This window comes from Dermacentor silvarum, chromosome 6, assembly GCF_013339745.2.
Source record: "Dermacentor silvarum isolate Dsil-2018 chromosome 6, BIME_Dsil_1.4, whole genome shotgun sequence".
NCBI lineage: Eukaryota > Metazoa > Arthropoda > Arachnida > Ixodida > Ixodidae > Dermacentor > Dermacentor silvarum.
Window position 1 is genome coordinate 96,508,512 of NC_051159.1, and position 19,720 is coordinate 96,528,231.

Here is a 19,720-nt window from a genome sequence, read left to right on the forward strand (position 1 = left end):
TGAAAGTTTGCAGGGAGCAGAAAAAACAACGTTAACGCCCTGCCTCGCAGCAACTTTCTTGACGTTGGGGGAGACCCTATGTACATAGGGCATCACTTCAAGTCTATTCCGTTCAGCCGCCGTTGGGTCAGCCCTTTTTCGCTCTCGCCTCTTAATCTTTTGCAGCAACGTTTCTGCCAGTGCCTTATCTGTCCTTCGTCTTTTGACTGGTTTTTACTATTCAGTATAGTATGCTATCGCGTATATTTGAAGGGCTAACGGTGGGAAGTTGCGGACTAATGTTTTTCTTCTTTTTCTTAGTGATATGTTGCCATAAGGATTTCCAGCCGCATTCGCGACCGCGTTGCCGTGAGATCTGAGGTAATGATCGTCAAGTTCGCTTGCCAATGATGTTATGTGTACAATTGGCGTTGAGGAAAGGAATGTGTAGCGTGATCGTCCGTATTTGTGTGGCGTATCTAAGCCGCCATCGAACATGGGATCTGCCCTTCCGAAAATGGACGCTCCTGCCAACTTCGGCACGCGGACGTTCCGTCGTCGTCTGGGAATATATGAAAGCACATGCAAAGCTCGTATTGCCTTTATTGTCATTGTTTCGTGCCGTTCGGTCGCCACCAGGACTTCGAGAAGTTACGTGTGCTAAGACGAGCATTGATTGTTTCATAAAACAGCGGTTGTAGTGCGCACCACGTTGCTTTGAGATAGTAGTAATGGCAGGACGTAGATGAATGTAAAAAGCGAACTCGCCGAACGAAATGTGAAAGGCATGAATAGGAAAGTCGAAGCGAAGTGTGTGGTGGTCCGAAGCAGATTGTTCGCGGGCCGCCGCTGCCAGTGTTTTCTGCAACTGGTATTGTGTAGCTATATAGTGCCCGTAAGAATGCTATATTTGTCATCGTCACTACTTGACTTTGTGCTTAAAACAAAATGTTGACCTCTTTTTTTTTTTTTGGGGGGGGGGGGGGGTGTTGCCTTCGGATGAGGTAGTGGTCATAACCTGATATCGACCATAACAGTGCTATCGAAACCGCCATGTTACTGTGACGCTTCAATTACAGCTCAGCAAGGAATGGCCGAATTGCATGTAAGAAAAAACCATCCGTGACCCGCTCAACCATGATCAGCTCAGCTAGCTCGATCGTCTCTACATAAGCGTTCTACTGATTTTCGCGGATGTGCTGACTAGACTGCCGCAATTATGCTACACAGCCTTTTGCTTGTTATTCCTTGAAACACGAAACTAAGTTGACTTATACAACTTTTTTTTTTTATCGGCGTAGGAACAGACACAACACACAGAGTGCAAGACACACACACCGACTGACACACTCTCTCCGTGGTGTCTGCTTTTCGCGCCAGCTTGACCAGGAACAAGTTCTTTTATTTTGACGTGAGTAGTCAACATGCTCTAACCTTTCGCGCACCTAAGACGTGGCGAGTTCAACGTGGTTCAGGTTTCCTTCAGCACTGAGCGTGGGAACACGATTTTTTTTCTTCAATTCTTCTCATATAGCCGTGCAGCGACTTGGCGCATTCTGTCGTGCGAAACCAAACGCCCCACTAGAAGCGAAGAGCTGGCAGCCCTCGCAGGATAGTGTCAAGCGTCGTCTTGTAATGGCACCAACAGCGACTCTGTACTTCGTGTCCTTTCGCGTAGCGAGACCCCCTCCCTTCAGCATTGCGCGCGACTTCTCTCCGGTCGCTGCGTTACAAGCTTCCTTGTACATAGCTCCTGGCTATATACGCGCGTCGTGTTTACGAGCGCGAAGAAAACTGTCGTTCCGGCGCTGATTTGGTTAAGCCGCGGAACAGGGCGCCCGGGCGCCTCCGTTTTCACGCTGGCTGGCGAACAATTTCTCGGCCTTGTCGCCTCGCCCTGTCTTGCTGTACGTCGCCGTACGCACCCTCCGCGTGCACCCGCTATAGTATACCTTCTGCTGCCGATTCCCCGGGGGCGACGGAATCGTAACACCTTTTCACCGATGCAGGTCACGTTCCTGCGCGACGACGGAGGCGGGCGCCCAGCAATGCCAAAATAGGCCCGCGTTGACGATGGCGTATAAATATATATAGCTATATGTACGGGGGGGGGGGGGGAGGGGGGCGTGTGGCGTCTGAGGACTGGGGGCATCGGGAGAGCTAGGGGGGAGGGAGGCGGAATTACGAGCTTTACCCGAGATCAGCGCGCATTACCGTTCGCATCCCTTCCCTTTCCCGCTCTCCCGCCTGACCTGCCCTGCCGGCACGTCGCATGGCGTTAGGCGAACGAAAGACGGCCCCTACCGCTAATCCTATCGGCACTTTCGCCTCGTATAGCGAACGCTACAGGGCTCGCGCGCGGCTGTCGCCCCCCCCCCCCCCCCCTCCCCCTCCGAGTCGTGCGGTGCAACATTGCTCGCGGGTGCGAGAAAAGGCACGTTCCTGTATGCTATCACGCTTTTTATTTCTTCCTCCCGGTTCTCAGCGTCCGTGTTGTGCCTGTTGTTTTACGCGTTGCTACTGTGTTGCTGGCATCATCGGTGATGTGCACTCTCGCCGCTTACTCCTATACGCTCCGCAAATTTGCGCGTTGCCTTAGCTAATTTACTTTTGCAGCTAGTTTGCTATAGTGCACGACTCTGAAGAGTCGTGCACTATAGCAATGCTGCTGGTAGCAGTATAGTTCTGTCTGTTCCCGGCTGCTCAGCGCATCGATATTTCTTCCATGCCATGGGGTGGCGTGCTTCCTTTAATAGTGGGCCCCTCAAAGTAGCGTTTCAAGCGTGTATCCATTTGTATCTGCCGCAAGCATTCTTATAATGGCGACCATACGAAACCGTAATATTGGTGTTTCTGGCGTGGGTCGCTGCGTCCATTTCATGCCGCGCGACGCATACTTGTGTCCATATAAGTTAGTCTCATGGAAAGCGATTCATCTCCGACGACAGCGCGGGCATTTGCGCTGAAAGCATTGCGGCGCGCGTCGGAAATATGGTGAAAATGCGCCAGGAGTACGGTTCATGTTGTTGCCATCTTACTGTCCTTCCACGCCAGCCGATTGTCGAGTAGCAATTGTCGTCGCGCGGTCACCTCTTCGGGGCTTCATTGATCCCGAAGTCTAAAACGCGCATAAAGTACCTGTAATCATAGTCGGGATTTTTTTTTTTTTGTTTCCTGCTATCACTTAGTGGGCGTTTCACGGCAGAATTTTCGATCTCGTGTTTTCAAATGCACCGTGCGCTTAGGACTTCAACGGAGGAGGTATTTTGATCGTTGTCCCAACTTTTAATGCTCGATGTATTTGCGTCAATACTTGTAACTGTTTCACTGCAACTTCATGGATTTCGCTGCTTAAACGTGGTGTACATACATACATGAGGATGACTTGGGACACCGGGAATTAAGCGGCCATGCAAAAAGCAATTGTAGTGGAACGGAAATGGTGTACGGCGTCTTGAGGACTAAACTTCAAGAGCACAGTTTGGAGAAAGCAAGGTACTTTGGAAAGTGTCCAAAGCAAGCGCAGCTGAGATAGCTTCTTCGAACCAAAAGGGAAAGCGTGCAATTAGTGCGATTTTCCCCTTCGATTTTTACCTGGCTGCAGCGCCGTTGTTTTTAACAGCGGAGCTGTTTAAGCCGGCCGTAATGTGTGCCACCTGCCACTGCGTTGCCTAGCAACCACCTCGCGGAGCGTCGCGCGCTATGTTTGGTAGAGAAAATGGGAGCGAGAGAGAGATATATGTAACTTATTGTAGCAGCACCAACCAGGGAACGCGCAGCGCCGAACGGTCGTGGTGTCCGTGACTGCAGCAGGCGCCTCCGGCGGCGGCTCGACCGAGCTCCCAGCTGCGCGCTACTGCGCATGCGCCGCGACGTCATCCCGGTGTGTCGTCTGCTGCGCGCCGCCCGCACACTGTGCATAGCTTTCGCCCCACTTCCCCCACGTGTGCTCGGACAGAAAGTGCTTCGCGAGGCGTTCCCGATGCCACGGACCAGGAGGAAATGCTTATACACTTCGTATAACTTAGCATCACTTCGTATAGCCAGGACCAGCGAGGAACCGATCAGCTCCGCTGTGTCTTTAGCCTTGCGCCACTAGTGCAAGCTACCCCGATTTTTTTATTGCGATAGCAATTATATGGACACTCCAAAGCAGATTTCTGCCGTCGGCGTCGCCGTTGCCGTCGCCGTCGCCGTGAGGTTCCGTATGACGTCAATGGAGATGAAATCGTCGCCGCGCGCCGCCGAACGCTGTATGTGCGAGTGAAAGGGCGCGAGGGACGCGTGCTTTCACGGGGAGTGAACGCACGGCGGAGAACAAACGCGCGTTCTGTGCCGTGCTCCCTTAAGGGCTGCAGAAGTAGGCGTCTCCTTCTTTACAATCACCATATATGTAGAGCAAACGCGCCTTCTTCTGACGCACGAAAGGCCGTGGGGGGGGGGGGGGGGGGAGGCGACGTTTAGCTGCGGCACCAAGTGCCTATTTATATCAGAGGCTCCGGCAACAGTCACCAACGCCGCACGCATTTTGTGCGAACGCGGGCAAAACGCCGACGGCGTCGACAACAGTGCTGTGTGTTGCCGGTGCTGCTGCATGTCCAAGTTTGTACAGCGGATAAAACTACTATCCTTACTCCGTATAGCTCTCTACTAAGTTGCTATCGCAATTGATGCTTCGCCTTTCGGGTGAAACTGCGACTTTTTATTTGTTCTATTTCAACGTTGTCAATTATAACACAAGGAAACAAGTTAATTGTCGTCGCTGGATTTGTTTATGGCAATAGGCGGTGTATATTAAGCAATGCACATTGCGAGAAGTCTATGTGCAGCGGACAAGTCCCTCCTCAGACTGCGTCAAAATGGCTGGACTCCGGCACGTTTTCAAAAGCAACGAATCTGGTACCTTCGCCACATCCTTCCTTGCAGTAGAGCGAATCAGTTCTTGCGCTACTTCAGTTTTTGAAGCGCACTGGCTCTGTGTCTGGTGTAGGGGGTCTGCGCATACTCTTGTGTGCGCGCACTCGTCACTCTCGCAGCAGCGCCCACAGTGGCTATAAAGTTACACCACACCGACCGCCATATAATGCTACGCATATCTTGGGGCAGTTCGCCGCTCCGGGAGATTCCACTTATCATTATTTTTTTTTTCCACTTGCGGCAAGTTACAACCCTCTAAAAGGCTTCTTGCGCTATCGGAGCGTATACTAAACGGCTTGATTATAACGGCCGCTGGTATCGGTCGTCCCGTTGCGTCTACTGCACGAAACTATATATACGCTAACGGTGCGGTGTGTGTTCGGCCGCGTCGCTGGCGTGGAACCAAGGGAGGTGTCGGCGGGGGCGCTGCGATTTTCCAGACCCTCTCCCTACCAGACCCGCACGCCGCATCGCCCGCGGGTGGGTCGCTCGCCGCGCCGTTACAACTCGCTCGACGCCTTTCGGCGTTCTGCTGCGAGGCCGTTGGCCGATGTTTTTTTTTTTACCTCCCACTCCTCCTATACCCAGCACTTTTCTCTGGGGCGTTATAAGAAGCGAGGCATTCGGGTCACGCGCACCTGTCGAAGTCGCCGCACGATGCTGCCGGAACAAATTGCGTTTTCCACGCTGCCATTGCTCGCCGTTGTTGCTGCTGGCGCTCAGCAACGCCGCTTTCTCTCCGCGAATTATTTCTTTTGCTCCGTGGAGCGACCCTCTAATGCGGGTTGTTTTTCGAGGGGACGCTTCTCCACCGGTTGCCGCCGCCGCTGCAGCAGCGGCGGACCCTCCCCCGCCTCAGAGAGTGTTTTCGTCTCAAGCGATTGGGCTTCTCGAAACCTGAACAACACCTAACTGGTTCGTTTTCTTTAGAAGAAGTGAGAGAGCACGAGATAAAAGAAAAACGCGTGGCTGTGTTTTCTTTCATAGCGCTTTGGTGTGTTCCGTGGCGAAGCTGACCACTGCTCAGGTCCAATCGTGCTCCGTGGCTGTCCGTACCCACTCGCTGTGTGTCCCCGTCGTCTCTGAGCCGCCTGACGGCAATTCGGCTTTCTTGCAAAGCGTGTTCTGTGTCGGGCGCCTCGCGCGCCATTGAGCAAGGCACCCGATTTATTGGAACTGGCCGGCAGCTAGGCGAAGTAATTGACGTTTATTATATTGGCCGACATATTTCGGTTGGACTTCTCTTAGGTTTATGTCCTTATAGAGACCTCTTGGTAAGTTAGTTGCGGATGTTTCTGCAGCATTCGGCACATTTATTAGCACGCTTGCAATGCTCGCTGTTAAGCTCCTCTGAATGGGTCACTTGAAACCCTGAACGGGGTGACAAATAAGTTCACCGAGTACAGCGTAATAAAGAAGTCGCGATGTTCACCCGAACGTGAACCGGGGCATTTCATTGACGTTAGCGATGAGAGAAATACTATTTATTTAAACACTCAGGTTTTCTGGCGTGGAAATATTAATCTAAATAGCGAGAAAGACCTTGGAAGGTGGCAAAAAAAAAAAAAAATTAAAGAAACGACTTACTGTCTTGATATCACTTTTGGAATTCTGAATGATGTATATTTTAATACGAGCTACGGTTAAAGTGTTCAAAGGCACTCAGTTAGATCAAGATAACTGAAGAAGAAATCGAGGACTTGACGCTGGCTTTGATGGACAATATCATGTACCTGATGGGGTAGAAGTCCCTTGACATTGTGGCGACCTATATTTATCTCGTATCTAGCTTTTTCTCCAGTGTGCGCGCTGCAGTCCAGTAGATTCTGCTCAGCCGACTCCGCCACAAAAGGTCAGGTCTCGCGACAGGGATTGGCGAAAAAAGTCGAGGTGGATGTATGCGTGTGCGATGTTAAGTCGTAGTCCATGATATGGAGTAATCTGTACAGTGGGGCCGGCGTCTTGGAAGCTTTGAGGTTATGGGTCAGCAGACTAAACTCGTATTGACCGAGTAGGGAAGATCAGCGTCTCTGCGGCTCTTTAAGAAATATCTCCGCCAAAGCGGATGCCTCACTTTTCGTGAAACATACCTATTGTAAATTTCTATGACTTTGATCCTTACGAGCCATCTTATTCCCTTTTTCGTTACCTGATATTCCCGCAGTGGGATGAATCCTGTGAAATGCATGTTAACGAGCACCAACACTGCCTGCCAGGTTGTGTAACTATGCAATGTCGCTAACGGCAAGGTGACAGGGCGAGTATATTTTTTTCATGTGCACACGAAACAAATCAATAATACTATCATTACTATTATTATTATCATTATTATTTTGCAAAAGATATTATTTCTCAAAGTGTTGGACTAAATACGTGGACATTCCAGTTAACTTCGTGCTTCATGCATAAAAGGGTGTCTTTTTTTTCTAAAGTAAACGGAACAGTGCATTTTTACCGCGAGTATTATGGCGCATATCTCCAAATTTGTGTTTTTCTGGAAATTCATTCAATGTATATAGGTACCCCTTGAAAACTCACCGGCTACAATTCGTAAATTGCAATATGTGCCGTAAAGTAGTAATTAAACACTTAATTAGTGTATTTTTAATTAGTTAAATATGTGTGTCGAATTTCCGGGCAAGTAATGTCCCCCTCTATGAATAATGCAGCTCAAGGACTAGAATTATGTTATCTGCAGCAGGTGATTTAAAAAAATTGAGCGAAACTTTTAAAAATGATCACTCCGTATTGCGCCAGCTACAGGTCACTGCAAACGTTTTCCCACAATTTTTCCCTTACGAGTGTTCCTTACACCTTTAGTCTGAAACATGGAGACTCTGCGTCTTGTCCGCTGTTGGTCATGGGATCATTTTAATGCGTTTCTGCGCTTTCTAATGAAGAATAGAGCAGGTGACAGTTAGCTTACTTGGGAGTGCAGACGTCAACCAAGGCGTTCTTGTGGTGAATCACTGCATGCAGGTCCTGGAAGAGAGAACGCCTGTTAGTCGTCGAAATACCCGTAACCGAAATCTCTTTTGGTTCACTGCCGCTATATCTTAGATTAAAAATACGATAACAGAATTCAATATGATTGTGTTTTTTTTTCGTTTTTTTTTTTTTTGGTCTTCCGAAATGTTTGTTTGACATTTGGTTTCACTCTTCGCGCGGCGAACCCGAGTAAATAATTCACAACTGCGGGAAAAAAAGAAACGTTGATTTTGAAACCATTTAATGCTTTTTGCATGTTCAAATGTTTCGTGTTAAGCATTATTTTGGACATCATCACATTGCGTCCTTGTTAGTTATTAAAGTAACCGTGAGTTTATTAAAAGGCTGTGCAGTACTATTGTTAAGAGTACCTTTTCTCATTAAGAGCGATGAGCTTTAGTTATAATAATAATAATAATAATAATAATAATAATAATAATAATAATAATAATAATAATAATAATAATAATAATAATAATAATAAATTCGACCACAATCAGGCCCCATCGCGATTTAAAGTTGCACTCGTGTACGAGGTTTGAACGCAAGCACGTTTTCGTGTAACTTCCCCGTAGTCATTCTGCATGTAGCCTGTAGTCTAACTAAAAAACTATGTTGCGCTATGGATTTATTGCAGTAGTACAACAAGCCACACGCCGAGGTGGAAATAGTGCGTTGCTGCATTAATGAGTAGAGTTTATAGCACGTACTCACGAAATGTTTCGGCAGAAACTGCAGATATAGCTTGTGCAACAGGTCTGCTTATGAATGAGGCTCTGTATGGCGAACACTTGTTTGTTCAGCACGGGTGGCAAATAAAAAAAGCCGGAGAAGATCGAGCAACAAAAATAAAAATGATCTGAAACAACGCATTAGCAGCCGTATACCACGTACAGTGTTTGTTTCTAATGAATAAAACTTGTTTCATTCAATACTGAGCCTATAAAAAAAACTGTCAGCCCTTCCACTGGGATGGAGATGGCCGGAAGACCAGCGAAGCTGTACTATGGTGGCAATTATGTATTTCCAATTATGACTATTAAGATGTGATGGTGTAATTGGTTATTGAACTAATAAAGGATGAGAAATATATATGATCCGGTGGTTTTCATTTATTTAGTGACCACAGGGACCATGGCCTTGTGGTCGCTACGGTGCACCGCCATAGGGTGTACGGCAAAGGTTGGCACGTTCTTCATAAACACGTCACCAACGCCGCGCGCGTTCGGTGCGAACGCGGGCAAAACGCCGCCGCCGTCGACAACAGTTGTGCGCGTTGTTTGTGTGACCGCACACAACTACTGTCAAAAGGCTGGCTACGTGACGGAACGGCTAAACGCCGTTGTCGACACTTAGGGGAGAGGCGGATGAGAGCCCAGAGAGAGGCGGCGGCAGAGGCCGGCATGTCTTCGCGCATGCGCCGCAGTGGGAGAGCGGGCACGCACACGCACACTCTAGGGTGCCTCGATGCCCTCCTCGCCCACCGCTCCCCTTCCACTGAGAACTCGCGTTTGCTCTCCGCCGTGCGTTCGCTCACTGTGAAATTGGCGCTGAGCCGTGCTCCCTCAAGGGCTGCAGAAGATAGCGCCAACCTTTCCCTTTCCCTCAAGAACCACTTACCACTGTGAAAGCGCGCGTCCATCGCTCTCGCGCGCTTTCACTCGCACATGCAGCGTACGGCCAGTGAGAATTTTTTTTAACACGAAAGTGTTTTATGCCGGGGTCCACCAAGACTTCACTGACGTATTTCCGTCACGGAAATACGTCATAGAACATAATACAAAGAAAGAAACCAGAAGAAAAAGTTCCACAAACATGCAAAATTTGGAAATCGAACCCACGACCTCTCGGTCCGCGACGATAGATCGCCGAGCGTTTAACCCATTGCGCCACAAACGCATTTGCAGAGAGCTACACAGACGCGCCTTATATATCTAACACTCCTCCGTGTACCCGCGCTCTTGCTCGGGGCGGTGCCGCCGCCTACGAGCAGAAAAGAGAAGTACTGCATTATGACACTAACGCGCACCGACAGTGAACGCTTCGGTGGTCTCAGCACTACGACGCCTCGATGCCAGCATTCGAAGGGACGCTGGCATCAAGAAGCACTACCAACGCCACCTAGGTGGCGTTCACCGTACTCAGCACAGCGGAGCGTGGCCTCCGCAATTAGCTCTGAAAATGTTTCTGAAGTTGATCGCGGAGGCTGCAATTACGACGCGCTGTACGCGCTGATTTGACTCGGTGACGATTCAGTTACGTGCTTTGTCTTGCGCGTTGTATTAGTGTGTCAGTTACGTGCTTCGTCTTTCGCGTTGTGCTAGCGTGTGCAGCGTAGTGCAGCTTCCATATGCACGACGGTTGCTCATGGTCATCGACGTTGGTAGTCGTGATGGAGGAGACGTGCCACCAGGCGTCAGCGTGGGTGCATCAACGCCTAAGGGCGCTTTAGCCACAAAACACCAATAGACATTATATATCAATGTGCAATAAACATTACACTACTTCTGTGAAGACACGTTTCACTTTCGTGTTCTATACCGATTCCTATATAAGAGGGATCAACCACATTTTTCTATTGCCGGACGCGACCATGGAAGAGTGACCATGGAACACCTTCGCTGTAAACAAAAAAACAAAAACAAAAAAAAAGAGAAAGAACAGTTGCCCACAATTGCGGTTAAAAACATCAAACTATATACTGGTCTGAGTGGTTCGTTCCAAGTGCGAACGAAGCCACTGCAAGAAGTCTCTATAGCCTCCACAGCATTGTCTGCTATGTAAGGAAGGGAGTACAGGGCATTCGTCAAATTCCGTTTGTGCGTCTGAATTACTATTAAATTCAGTGCTTTTATAGTTGTTGCTATGCGACGCGGCTAAGGCATCAAGCGTCTCGAAGCCGTTGCGTCCACCAGGAAAATTCTTGAGTGTGTTTTATCCCGCCTTTTTAGGCACCCTTCATTGGCCTTGAAAGATTGCGATATGATAGAGACCGGCGTGCCAATGGTCCAAATAGCATTTCACAGGGTTCCGACGGTACCCTTTTATGTGTTTTATAGTATGTTAATATTCATTGTGTAACCAGAGATTCTCTAGCCATGACGTGCCGGGAATGCTCGACGCGTCCAATTTTAACAAAGCTGTGAGCAATATTATCGATGTCCGAAGCTCGGTTTGTGAAGGCTTTCTTCTCTCACCACTTCTCTTTTTAATGTATATTGAAATGTTTAATCTAAATGAGTTAGAGCGTGTCAACACAGTGTTGACGCTTAAGAAGACAAAGTCTGCGTAATGATTGTTCGAAGGAATTCGGTGATAAATGTTGATTATATATGTGCCTATCTTGTTTCTTTTGTATGTTTATTATTCACTTGTTTTTACTCTATTTTATTTGCAACAACTTGGAGGAACGCGATAGCATTCAAAGATGCCAGACTGCTTCTCACGCTCCCCGGCAACTGCAGCTTATGTAACCGCAATGTTTACCCGGAAACGCTGGCGGCGAACGCTTTATATGCACGAAGGCGAGTTTCTCGTAGAAACGCGGCCTCTTGCGTGGGCCGATCCCGGAGGTTGTGCACAAACGCGGCAAGAAAATTTGCATCATTTTAAGATTTCTGTTATTGTTTCGCACTTTTAATACTTAAGTCTGAGAAAATTTAACATAAAATCCATGCGCTAGCTGTCGGTGTTTTGTTTCATGACATTTGTTTGTGGGCTGTCATTCTCAAAATGCCGAGGAACAACTTTGTCAAGAATGTAAGACAAGGTATGAGTAAAGTAACTTGAGTGTTAGAAGTGTGGCAAAACCCGCATATACCGCATGTCATATAGCAAGGCGTGGCATATACATACACCTATATATATATATATATATATATATATATATATATATATATATATATACATGCGAGGTCATTTTCTCTAGCGGACATCGACGCCGACACCAGATTTTCGGTGACACGGGGCCCTGAACGCTGTAGCGTTAAAATATTATTTCTGCGACGTCGTAGCCTCTTTTGCAAGAGTGAGAGCATTACATACGCGCTCTAGAAAACAGAAGGGCGATGCAACAAAAGAGTGAATACAAAGGTGGCTGCTTCCGTTGGCAAGTGAGGATTCACGAGCCCTGCCTTAATGTTTCGTTGCTTTCTGTAGAACGCAATAAAACCCCATTGCGCCGCCGACCCAATAAGCAGTTGGCCTTAGACATTCGACACACACATCGCAGCCATGAAAAGGGACGTGACACAATCTTTCAATGGCTTCCGGAATGCTGCAACGTCAGCGTGAATGATCACGCCGATGAAGCTGCCCGATCTGCACATGAAAGCGGTTAATGTGTTTCGATTCCGCTTTCGCGAACAGGCGCTGCAGTTTGGTTGCGATTGGCTGCCGTGAATGTATACTTTGCCCCTGTGGGACTGGAACGTTTTCACCGTGTGCCGTTTACGTTCGTTAACTCCAGATATACAGATACATGTATACCGCCTGGGTTACCACTTCTGTACCGTTTGTGGCTATAGGAGTCGTATTTAAAGACTCTTATGCCTTCTTTATAGGAATTGCCAACAGCCCTACGGGCGACTTATGTAGCTGTGATGAGACGCTCACACACATTGTACCTCTACCTGTCCGCGCTATAGTACCGACAGCCAAGTGATGCACAGAGTGCGGGACCAATTGGACAATCGACCCATATGATAACTACAAGCTCTCGTCCAGTGCTTCCTATGAAACTCCACGCATAAGGCTGAGCGAGAAACTGCAGTATACGGCTTTAGAGTAACTTTCCTTAGCTGAAGTGGCTGTTTTTGCGAGTTGACTGACATCCTCCCACTCGCCCTTGTTATGCTGTTCTTTCAAATCATTACTTATTTCCAGTCATGTGTCAAAACGCGAAACGGAGGCATTCACCGACGAAAGTGGAAACTTGAAACGTTTTTATTCGTTTCCTTGAGGCATTTGTTTTAGTTTTTATTCACTAGCACATTTCATTACTGTGTTTATTGGCTTCTATCGCTTATGACTTTTGTTTTTTGTTGTTTGCTTTTTTATGACCTGTATATACATTTGCTGTGTACTTCCTTGCTTCATATACGCGTTCTTTCTTGCGCCTTCTTGTGAACATAGTGTACTTTTGCATGCACTACCGCTCTTTTTTCATGGCGTAATGTATCCCTTCGCGCGCGCTGTCGTTTGGTGCCCAGTGATGGTCGCCCCCCCCCCCCCCCCCCCTTATTTCTTATACGCGTCATCATGTGTCACGCACTCGAACGATTCGGTATGCCACTGGAAAATGTGAAGCTGATTCTTATATGCGCTTGATCTCTTTCAGGTGTCGCGCCTGAAGCACCGGCGGCCGAGGAGACTCAGCCCGACGAAGGTAAGTTAGCGTGATGGGCAGGTCCTCCCTTGCTCGATTTTTTGGACGAGCTTTTCCTGAAGGCAGGAAGATAGCTTATCGTGAGTGTTATTATTTTCTTATTTTTTGGGGTTTGACGGGATTTGATTGACGTTTTTTTTTTTTTTTTCTTAACGTTCTGAAACAACTGTGTGGGCTGTTGCGGACGCCGTAATGGAGAAGGCTGCGGACTAATGTTGGGCACAATTATTTTCGAGCACCTTTTCGGGTTTATTCTTGTCACTGAATACTTTTTTTCTTCTTTTCTCTTACTTTTTTTTTCTTTTTTTTTGTGATGGCTTTGGCAGGAAAAATAGATGCGTCGTTCTGCTCAGTGCTCATCGCGGAAAAATGCCCCGCAAGAAAATTAGTAAAAGAAAGAAAGGGAGAGAAAGAAAGAACTGAAAAGAAAGTGCGATTGCATGCAGGAAAGCTTCTATTCGCAGGATCGGCCTCTTGATTGGCTCGCACTAACCTTTTCTTTTTTCTTTTTTCTCTCTTTTTTTTTTCTTATCACAGGGCTCAGATTATTGCGTAACAGAACGTAAGCGTCGCTGATGCACCTCTGGTAAACTAGATTTTCTTCAATCTGCAGTGCAATAAATGTTAGCGCTTGTTTGTTTGTCTAATTGAAATCATAAACGACATGGGCCGGCTCTTGCTCTAATTCTTTCTTTCCTCATTTCTTTTTCTTTTTTTTTCTTATCGACACACGTACCTTCTAACGCGCACACGTATATAGTGCAGCCAGTGCGTTACCCTTCGCGCGCAAACACCGTGATATACTCCGTTCCTCAATGCGCGCTGTCCCGCATTTTCTTCAAAAATCGATTGCGTTTGTGTACGCGTCCTCGCCCGCTTCTCGAAGAAGGCAAATTGGAGGATTTATATTCCGGCTGGCAATCTCGATGTGCACGCGGCCGTTCCTTTCCTTACGAAATCTTGCGCACGGCTCATTTTCCGTCCCAACCCGATCGCTTGCGTTGTACAAGCGCGACAGCCAGAAAGAGGTAGGTAGGGGAGAGGGGAAGGGGGGCTGTAGGAAGATCGGTTCCATTACGTCATCTATACGAAGGTATTGCCCCGTTCGTTGACTGCGTTCGTCCGGGACGGTTTTGTTGCTGTTTGCTTTCTAAACCTACAAAATGTTATCAGAAGCGCCGAGAACGTTAGCCTTTGGGGGAGTTTTGCAACCAACTGTTTGCTGTCCCTATTTTATTTCAGGTGCAGCTCGATTTCTGATCCTTCCCCCCCCCCCCCCCCCTTTCTTTTTTTCTTCCGTAGGTAGCTTTCCTGTTCATATTGCGGTCTGAATCAATCCGAAGGTTAAACATTGATAAAACTGTCCTCTTAGATGTATTAAGAATAGGTACTGTATATATATATATATATATATATATATATATATATATATATATATATACAGTACCTATTCTTAATACATCTAGGAGGATGTATATGTATATATACATCCTCCTAGATGTATATATATATATATATATATATATATATATATATATATATTGCCACATGCTATATCGTTGCCGCGGGTATGTGCCCGTTCGATAGCTGTATACCCTCCTTGGTAAATTCGGCCACTATCGTCGGTGGATTCCTCACGAGTCCGGCAAACAGCTGCTCCTTCACTCCCCGCAAGAGATAGCGCAACTTCTTTTCTTCGGCCATCTCAGGATCTGCTCTGCGGAAAAGGCGGGCCATATCTTCTGCAAACATGGCAACGCTCTCATTTGGCTTCTGAACACGAGATTCGAGAAGGCGCTGCGCATTGTCTTTTCTGTCGCTGCTAGTGAATGTGTCTAGCAGCTTGGTGCGCAAGGCATCCCATGTGGTCAGGCTTCGCTCCCGGTTCACAAACCATGTCCGCGCACTGTCTCGAAGAGCAAAATAGACATAAGACAGCTTTTGCCGGGAGCTCCATTCATTATGACTGGCGACACGCTCGAACTGGTCCAGCCAATCTTGGGCATCTTTAATGGCGTCACCATGGAAACTTTCTGGGACCATAGGATGCTGTAGCGTCACCTGCGATGGAGTTGCAGTGGCCATGGCGGTATACTACTTAGACGCGGTCCAGCAGGATCCTGCAAGGGGTTGAACTCGGTCGTCAGGTCTAGCAGGCGGCGGCTGTACCGGTGAACAGGAGTTTCGCCGAGCGAAGGCGATTCCGCGTTCGATGGATGGCTCCGCGAAGGGATGCTAAGCATGAGGCAATCCTACCCCGCACCTCCACCAGTGTCACGACCTCGCAGGAGACGTGGAAGCCGGCGTACAGCACGTATACAAGCACTTTATATGAGCAGCAAACGCAACGTCGTTTTCTACCTGCGCGCTACTTCAGCGTCGTTTCCATTGCCGGGCACATACCCCCGGCGATGATATAGCATGTGGCAATATATATATATATATATATATATATATATATATGTGTGTGTGTGTGTGTGTGTGTGTGTGTGTGTGTGTGTGTGTGTGTGTGTGTGTGTGTGTGTGAGAGTATGCATGCCCGCAGGGCGTTTTGTCTGACTAGGAATCTAAGTTATATAGCTGGAATCGGTGGCTCTGATGTTCACAGAGCGAGAAAGTGGAAGCGGCGTTTTTAGGGTCTCTATATTTTCTCCTTTCGCGTTTTGTAGAGCCACGCAGTTTGCCTTGCAAGAAAATCGCGCAGTCTCAGCAGTTTCCGTGTTTGCGTCTCGTCTTCACTTTTTCTTTTACTCGCGGAGTATCTCGCGCGTGTTTATTACGTGTGCGCGCGAGAACTTGTGCCGCCGGGTTTAGTACGGCTTTACATATTAGTGAACCTCGTAATAAATATTTCGCGTTGGGGAAAATAAAGTGAAAGGCAGAAAGAAATCTCCTTCCCGACTGCCTTTCGAAGTGTTCTCTGTTCCCAACGGGTTTGTGTAGCAAACTGTGGTAACTCTCCGTTGGATGGGTTATACGTTGGGGAGCTTAAAGTGCCGCTATAGTTAAGTTTAGTTAGTTGTGCGTTGAGCGCGTGCGCAGAATTGAAGACAGCGGGGAAAAGTAAACGAAAGCATATAATTATTAGAACTGAGATAGTACCGAGCGCTCGCGAAGCTCGTCCGTCGTGTTTCCGAACTTCTGCTTTTGTAGACCATCCCGTATTTTTAGACCCCTTTTTTTTTACCCCCGAGCCTGTTAACATCGCGCAGTTTGTTAAAATAACTTCGTTTCTCGGATTAGATCCGGAAAATTTATTTGAAAAGTTGGTTTAGGGGCATATAGTTAGGTGCAGGAGAAATGACAAAGCGTCGGATGTGGTTATAGCTAGGGAATTATCGCACGTGCAGTTTTGGCATGAAGGTGAGGGTCTTTCGGCGCGCTCTGTGGTTCTGCTCGCAACTGATATATACGCCATTCGATTCTGCCTCATTAGTGCGCTTGACGACGGCCTGCCACAGTTTTAACCTATATACGCGCTTACAGGTACAGTTCAGCATCTAGTCTTTACCGATTTTAGGCGCGTTTTTGTGCCTTAATTAGCACGGCAGGTGGAAGCAAGAGTTACCGAGTTGGAAGCGGCGCGTCAGGCTCACTTCAAGTGCAGCTCGCAGCAGAACACCACTTTCGCGCCGGTGTTCGTGCGACCTATATATTTGCTAGCGCGGATAATTCTCATATTGCTTAGCATTCTCGTATTGCTTAGCAAAAAAAAAAAGAAAAAAAAAACAGCGTTAAACAAAAGGAGAGAAACGCTGATGCCGCAACTCCCTCGATCGTTCGCGGTCTAGTGGAATTGATTGCATGGCCTAAGAGGTCGGACTTTGTTGTCATTTGCTGACTAGTGGCTCGAGGCTTTTCATTGCAGGTAATCTTATGCTATGGTAAGGTCTAGTACCGGCATTGCTGATACTATTGTATTAATTTATTCAGGCCACTGCAAGTCGTCCCTCCAAGAGAATTCGTAGGATGCGAGAAAGTTGCATTTCTATATCTAGCAAGTTTGCTCTCGGGCTACCACACTCCCGCGAAAGTTCGTACGCGCAGCCGCATTAAGGGAATGAGGGTTACATAGCTGCGTTAAATCTGCGATGCATCAACGGCTAAATCGCCTCTGAGGCGCTCTTTGCTCCTTAATTTTAAAATTGTCGTCCACTTGAATGCAGCACGAAGCTACGAAGGAAACTCATACGGACTTTTTTTTTTTTTTCCCGAGAGATTCGTAGTTGAAGAAATATTCGTCCTCCTCCGGGGATCGAACTCGGGACCAACGCCTTTCCGAGGCGATCGCTCTACCGTCGTGAACTAAGCAGGAGCAGGTTGCAGAGCGAGGCCGAATTAATCGACAACTCGAAGCACAGGGACACAGTTGGGTGGACAATTTTTTTTCCCCTTTCATCTTTCATTCTGGGCTAGCTGGAATCTACGTAGCTTGTTTTATAAACGAGACCAGACAGGTGTGCTTGCTGTAGCCATGTTTCATCCTCCATGTTTCGCCTCAGTTTCGCATAGCACCGGCGCTGTTTCTCCTTGTTCCCAAAATTGTTGGCGCTCGTTGGCGAAGGAAAGGGAAAGTATTGAATGAAAGAGTTCGCCAAAAAAAAAAAAAAGGAGCTGCCTATCTCTCTGCATGCTTGCACGCGTGCGCTCGTGTATGCTTCCGTGTTTTCACCAAACGGCCTGTTTTGCATCTGCGCGGTGTGGTGTGCACACCGTGGAAACGCGCGCGCGCGCGCGCAAGTTCGTGCCCGCACGGAGTGCCGCGCGCCTTCCAAGATCGAAACACGTACTCCTTTTTTCCTTTCTTCTTCTTCTTTTTTTATACTTTTCGCTAAGCGACGCCGGCGGGTGTTCGCGGCAGCTGTATGCCGTGGTGGTGGCGTTCATACACGGAACGAGACAAATCACACAACGAGGAAGAGTTGAGTGAGCGAGCGCGAGGACGCTAGTCGTCGGTTCGGCATCGCGTGCCCTCTTCGTCCCAGGCCGTGGCGGCGTTGTCGCCGCCAGTGTTCGTCACCCTCGCCCGCTCCTTGTTCTCCCGCGTCCTTTCCCTACGAGCAGTTGCGCCGCGTTTGCGTAGCCGATCCGTTATGCGCGGTGTTTTCCCAACGCTCCTTTATCTCCCCACCGTTTCTTCCTTTCTTTTTTCTTCTTCCTTTTACGTCCTGCGAGCAGACTGTTGATGACGGCGGGACGACACCACCTCTTGCGAAAGATCCCCACCCCTGTACCGGTCGTCGCGATGTGAAAAAACGAGCCGCGGAGACGTCGCCGGCGTCGTCTTCGCTGTCGCGTCGTAACGGTTTCCCCTGCGCCCGTTCACGCGTGGCTTACTGCTCGTTGTTGTTGTTGCTGCTGCCGCCGCTATACTACGAAGTATGTGTCTTAGTTTGTTTGTGTTCTACTTCTTTTCCTCTTCTTCCCCCCTTCTTTTCAAATTCCCCCTTTTCGCCAAGAGCTATCCGAATATTGCGCTTGTCGACCGCGTCTCTGAACTAGGTGCGAGGAAGGCTGCGCAAGCGAGCGTCGTCACCGATGTTCTTCTCGTTGTAGTTGTTGCTTCTTCTAGTCGGTTCGGTTCCCGAGGCGTATCGGTCGCTGCCGCTTGAGCTGTCGCTGCCGTGGTTGTTTTCTTTTTGTTGGGGGCGGTGCTAAGGGATAGGTGGGAGAGGCACGGTGTCTGGCGCATAACATATGCGGTCATTCGCGGCGCAGCGCGTGCTCTGTTCGCGGTTCTCCGGCTCTTCTCCGCGTGTTTGCGTGTCGTGTTCGCTGTTCTTTCTTTTTTTTTTTTCCGGCCGAGCTTCGCCTTCTCTCGTCTCCGCTTCGCTTCTCGCATGCTGCCGGCGATGAGGGAGATACGATGGGACGGCATGTCTCGCGTCGAAACGATGACGTCTCCCGTTGCCTCAGAGCGAGGCCGACCGTTCTGTATCGCTTTGTATACATTGCGTAGGTGCCGGGGAGTGCTTTTTTTCCTCCCCTTTGTTGTTGCTTTGTTGTTTCTTTCTTATCCTACGCGTTTCCTACGCATACTTTGTTGTGTTTTTTCTGAAAGCGTCGATGTTTATTGGGCATCGTTCCGAGCGTGTCGCGTGGCAGCTCGACGTTGGCGATGCGTTCGGGGATCAGAATACAATGGCGCGCTATTTTCGATCGGGACCTGTCCTTGACGTCGAAATATGACCGGGCTCAGACTGCGGGTTATGTGCATTTAGGTGGCTTATTTTCTGGTTGTATCTGTCCACGATAGATACAACTTTTGCGTTTCTCCGTGTGGTATCGATATATAAATGATTAACTCAGCATGAACTTTCGTGTCGACCTGGTGCTTTGTAGCATAGTTTAGAACGGTTTTGTCGTCTTCAATGCAGCGTTCAGCGAGCGTGTATTGAAAACGGCAGCGTAGCGACATTCCAGTCTTGTCTTTTAGTGGCAGGACAAACT

At 48.3% G+C, this 19,720-nt stretch overlaps 1 protein-coding gene across 1 annotated transcript in view; it reads left to right on the forward strand.

Annotated features, from left to right (window-relative positions):
- Positions 1-19,720, forward strand: part of LOC119455719 (protein timeless homolog) — a 317,713-nt gene that overhangs the window by 99,579 nt on the left and 198,414 nt on the right. Inside the window, exon 15 of the mRNA XM_037717145.2 lies at positions 13,223-13,270. Within this exon, the coding sequence (XP_037573073.1) occupies positions 13,223-13,270 (48 nt within the window). The remainder of the gene's footprint in view (positions 1-13,222; positions 13,271-19,720) is intronic.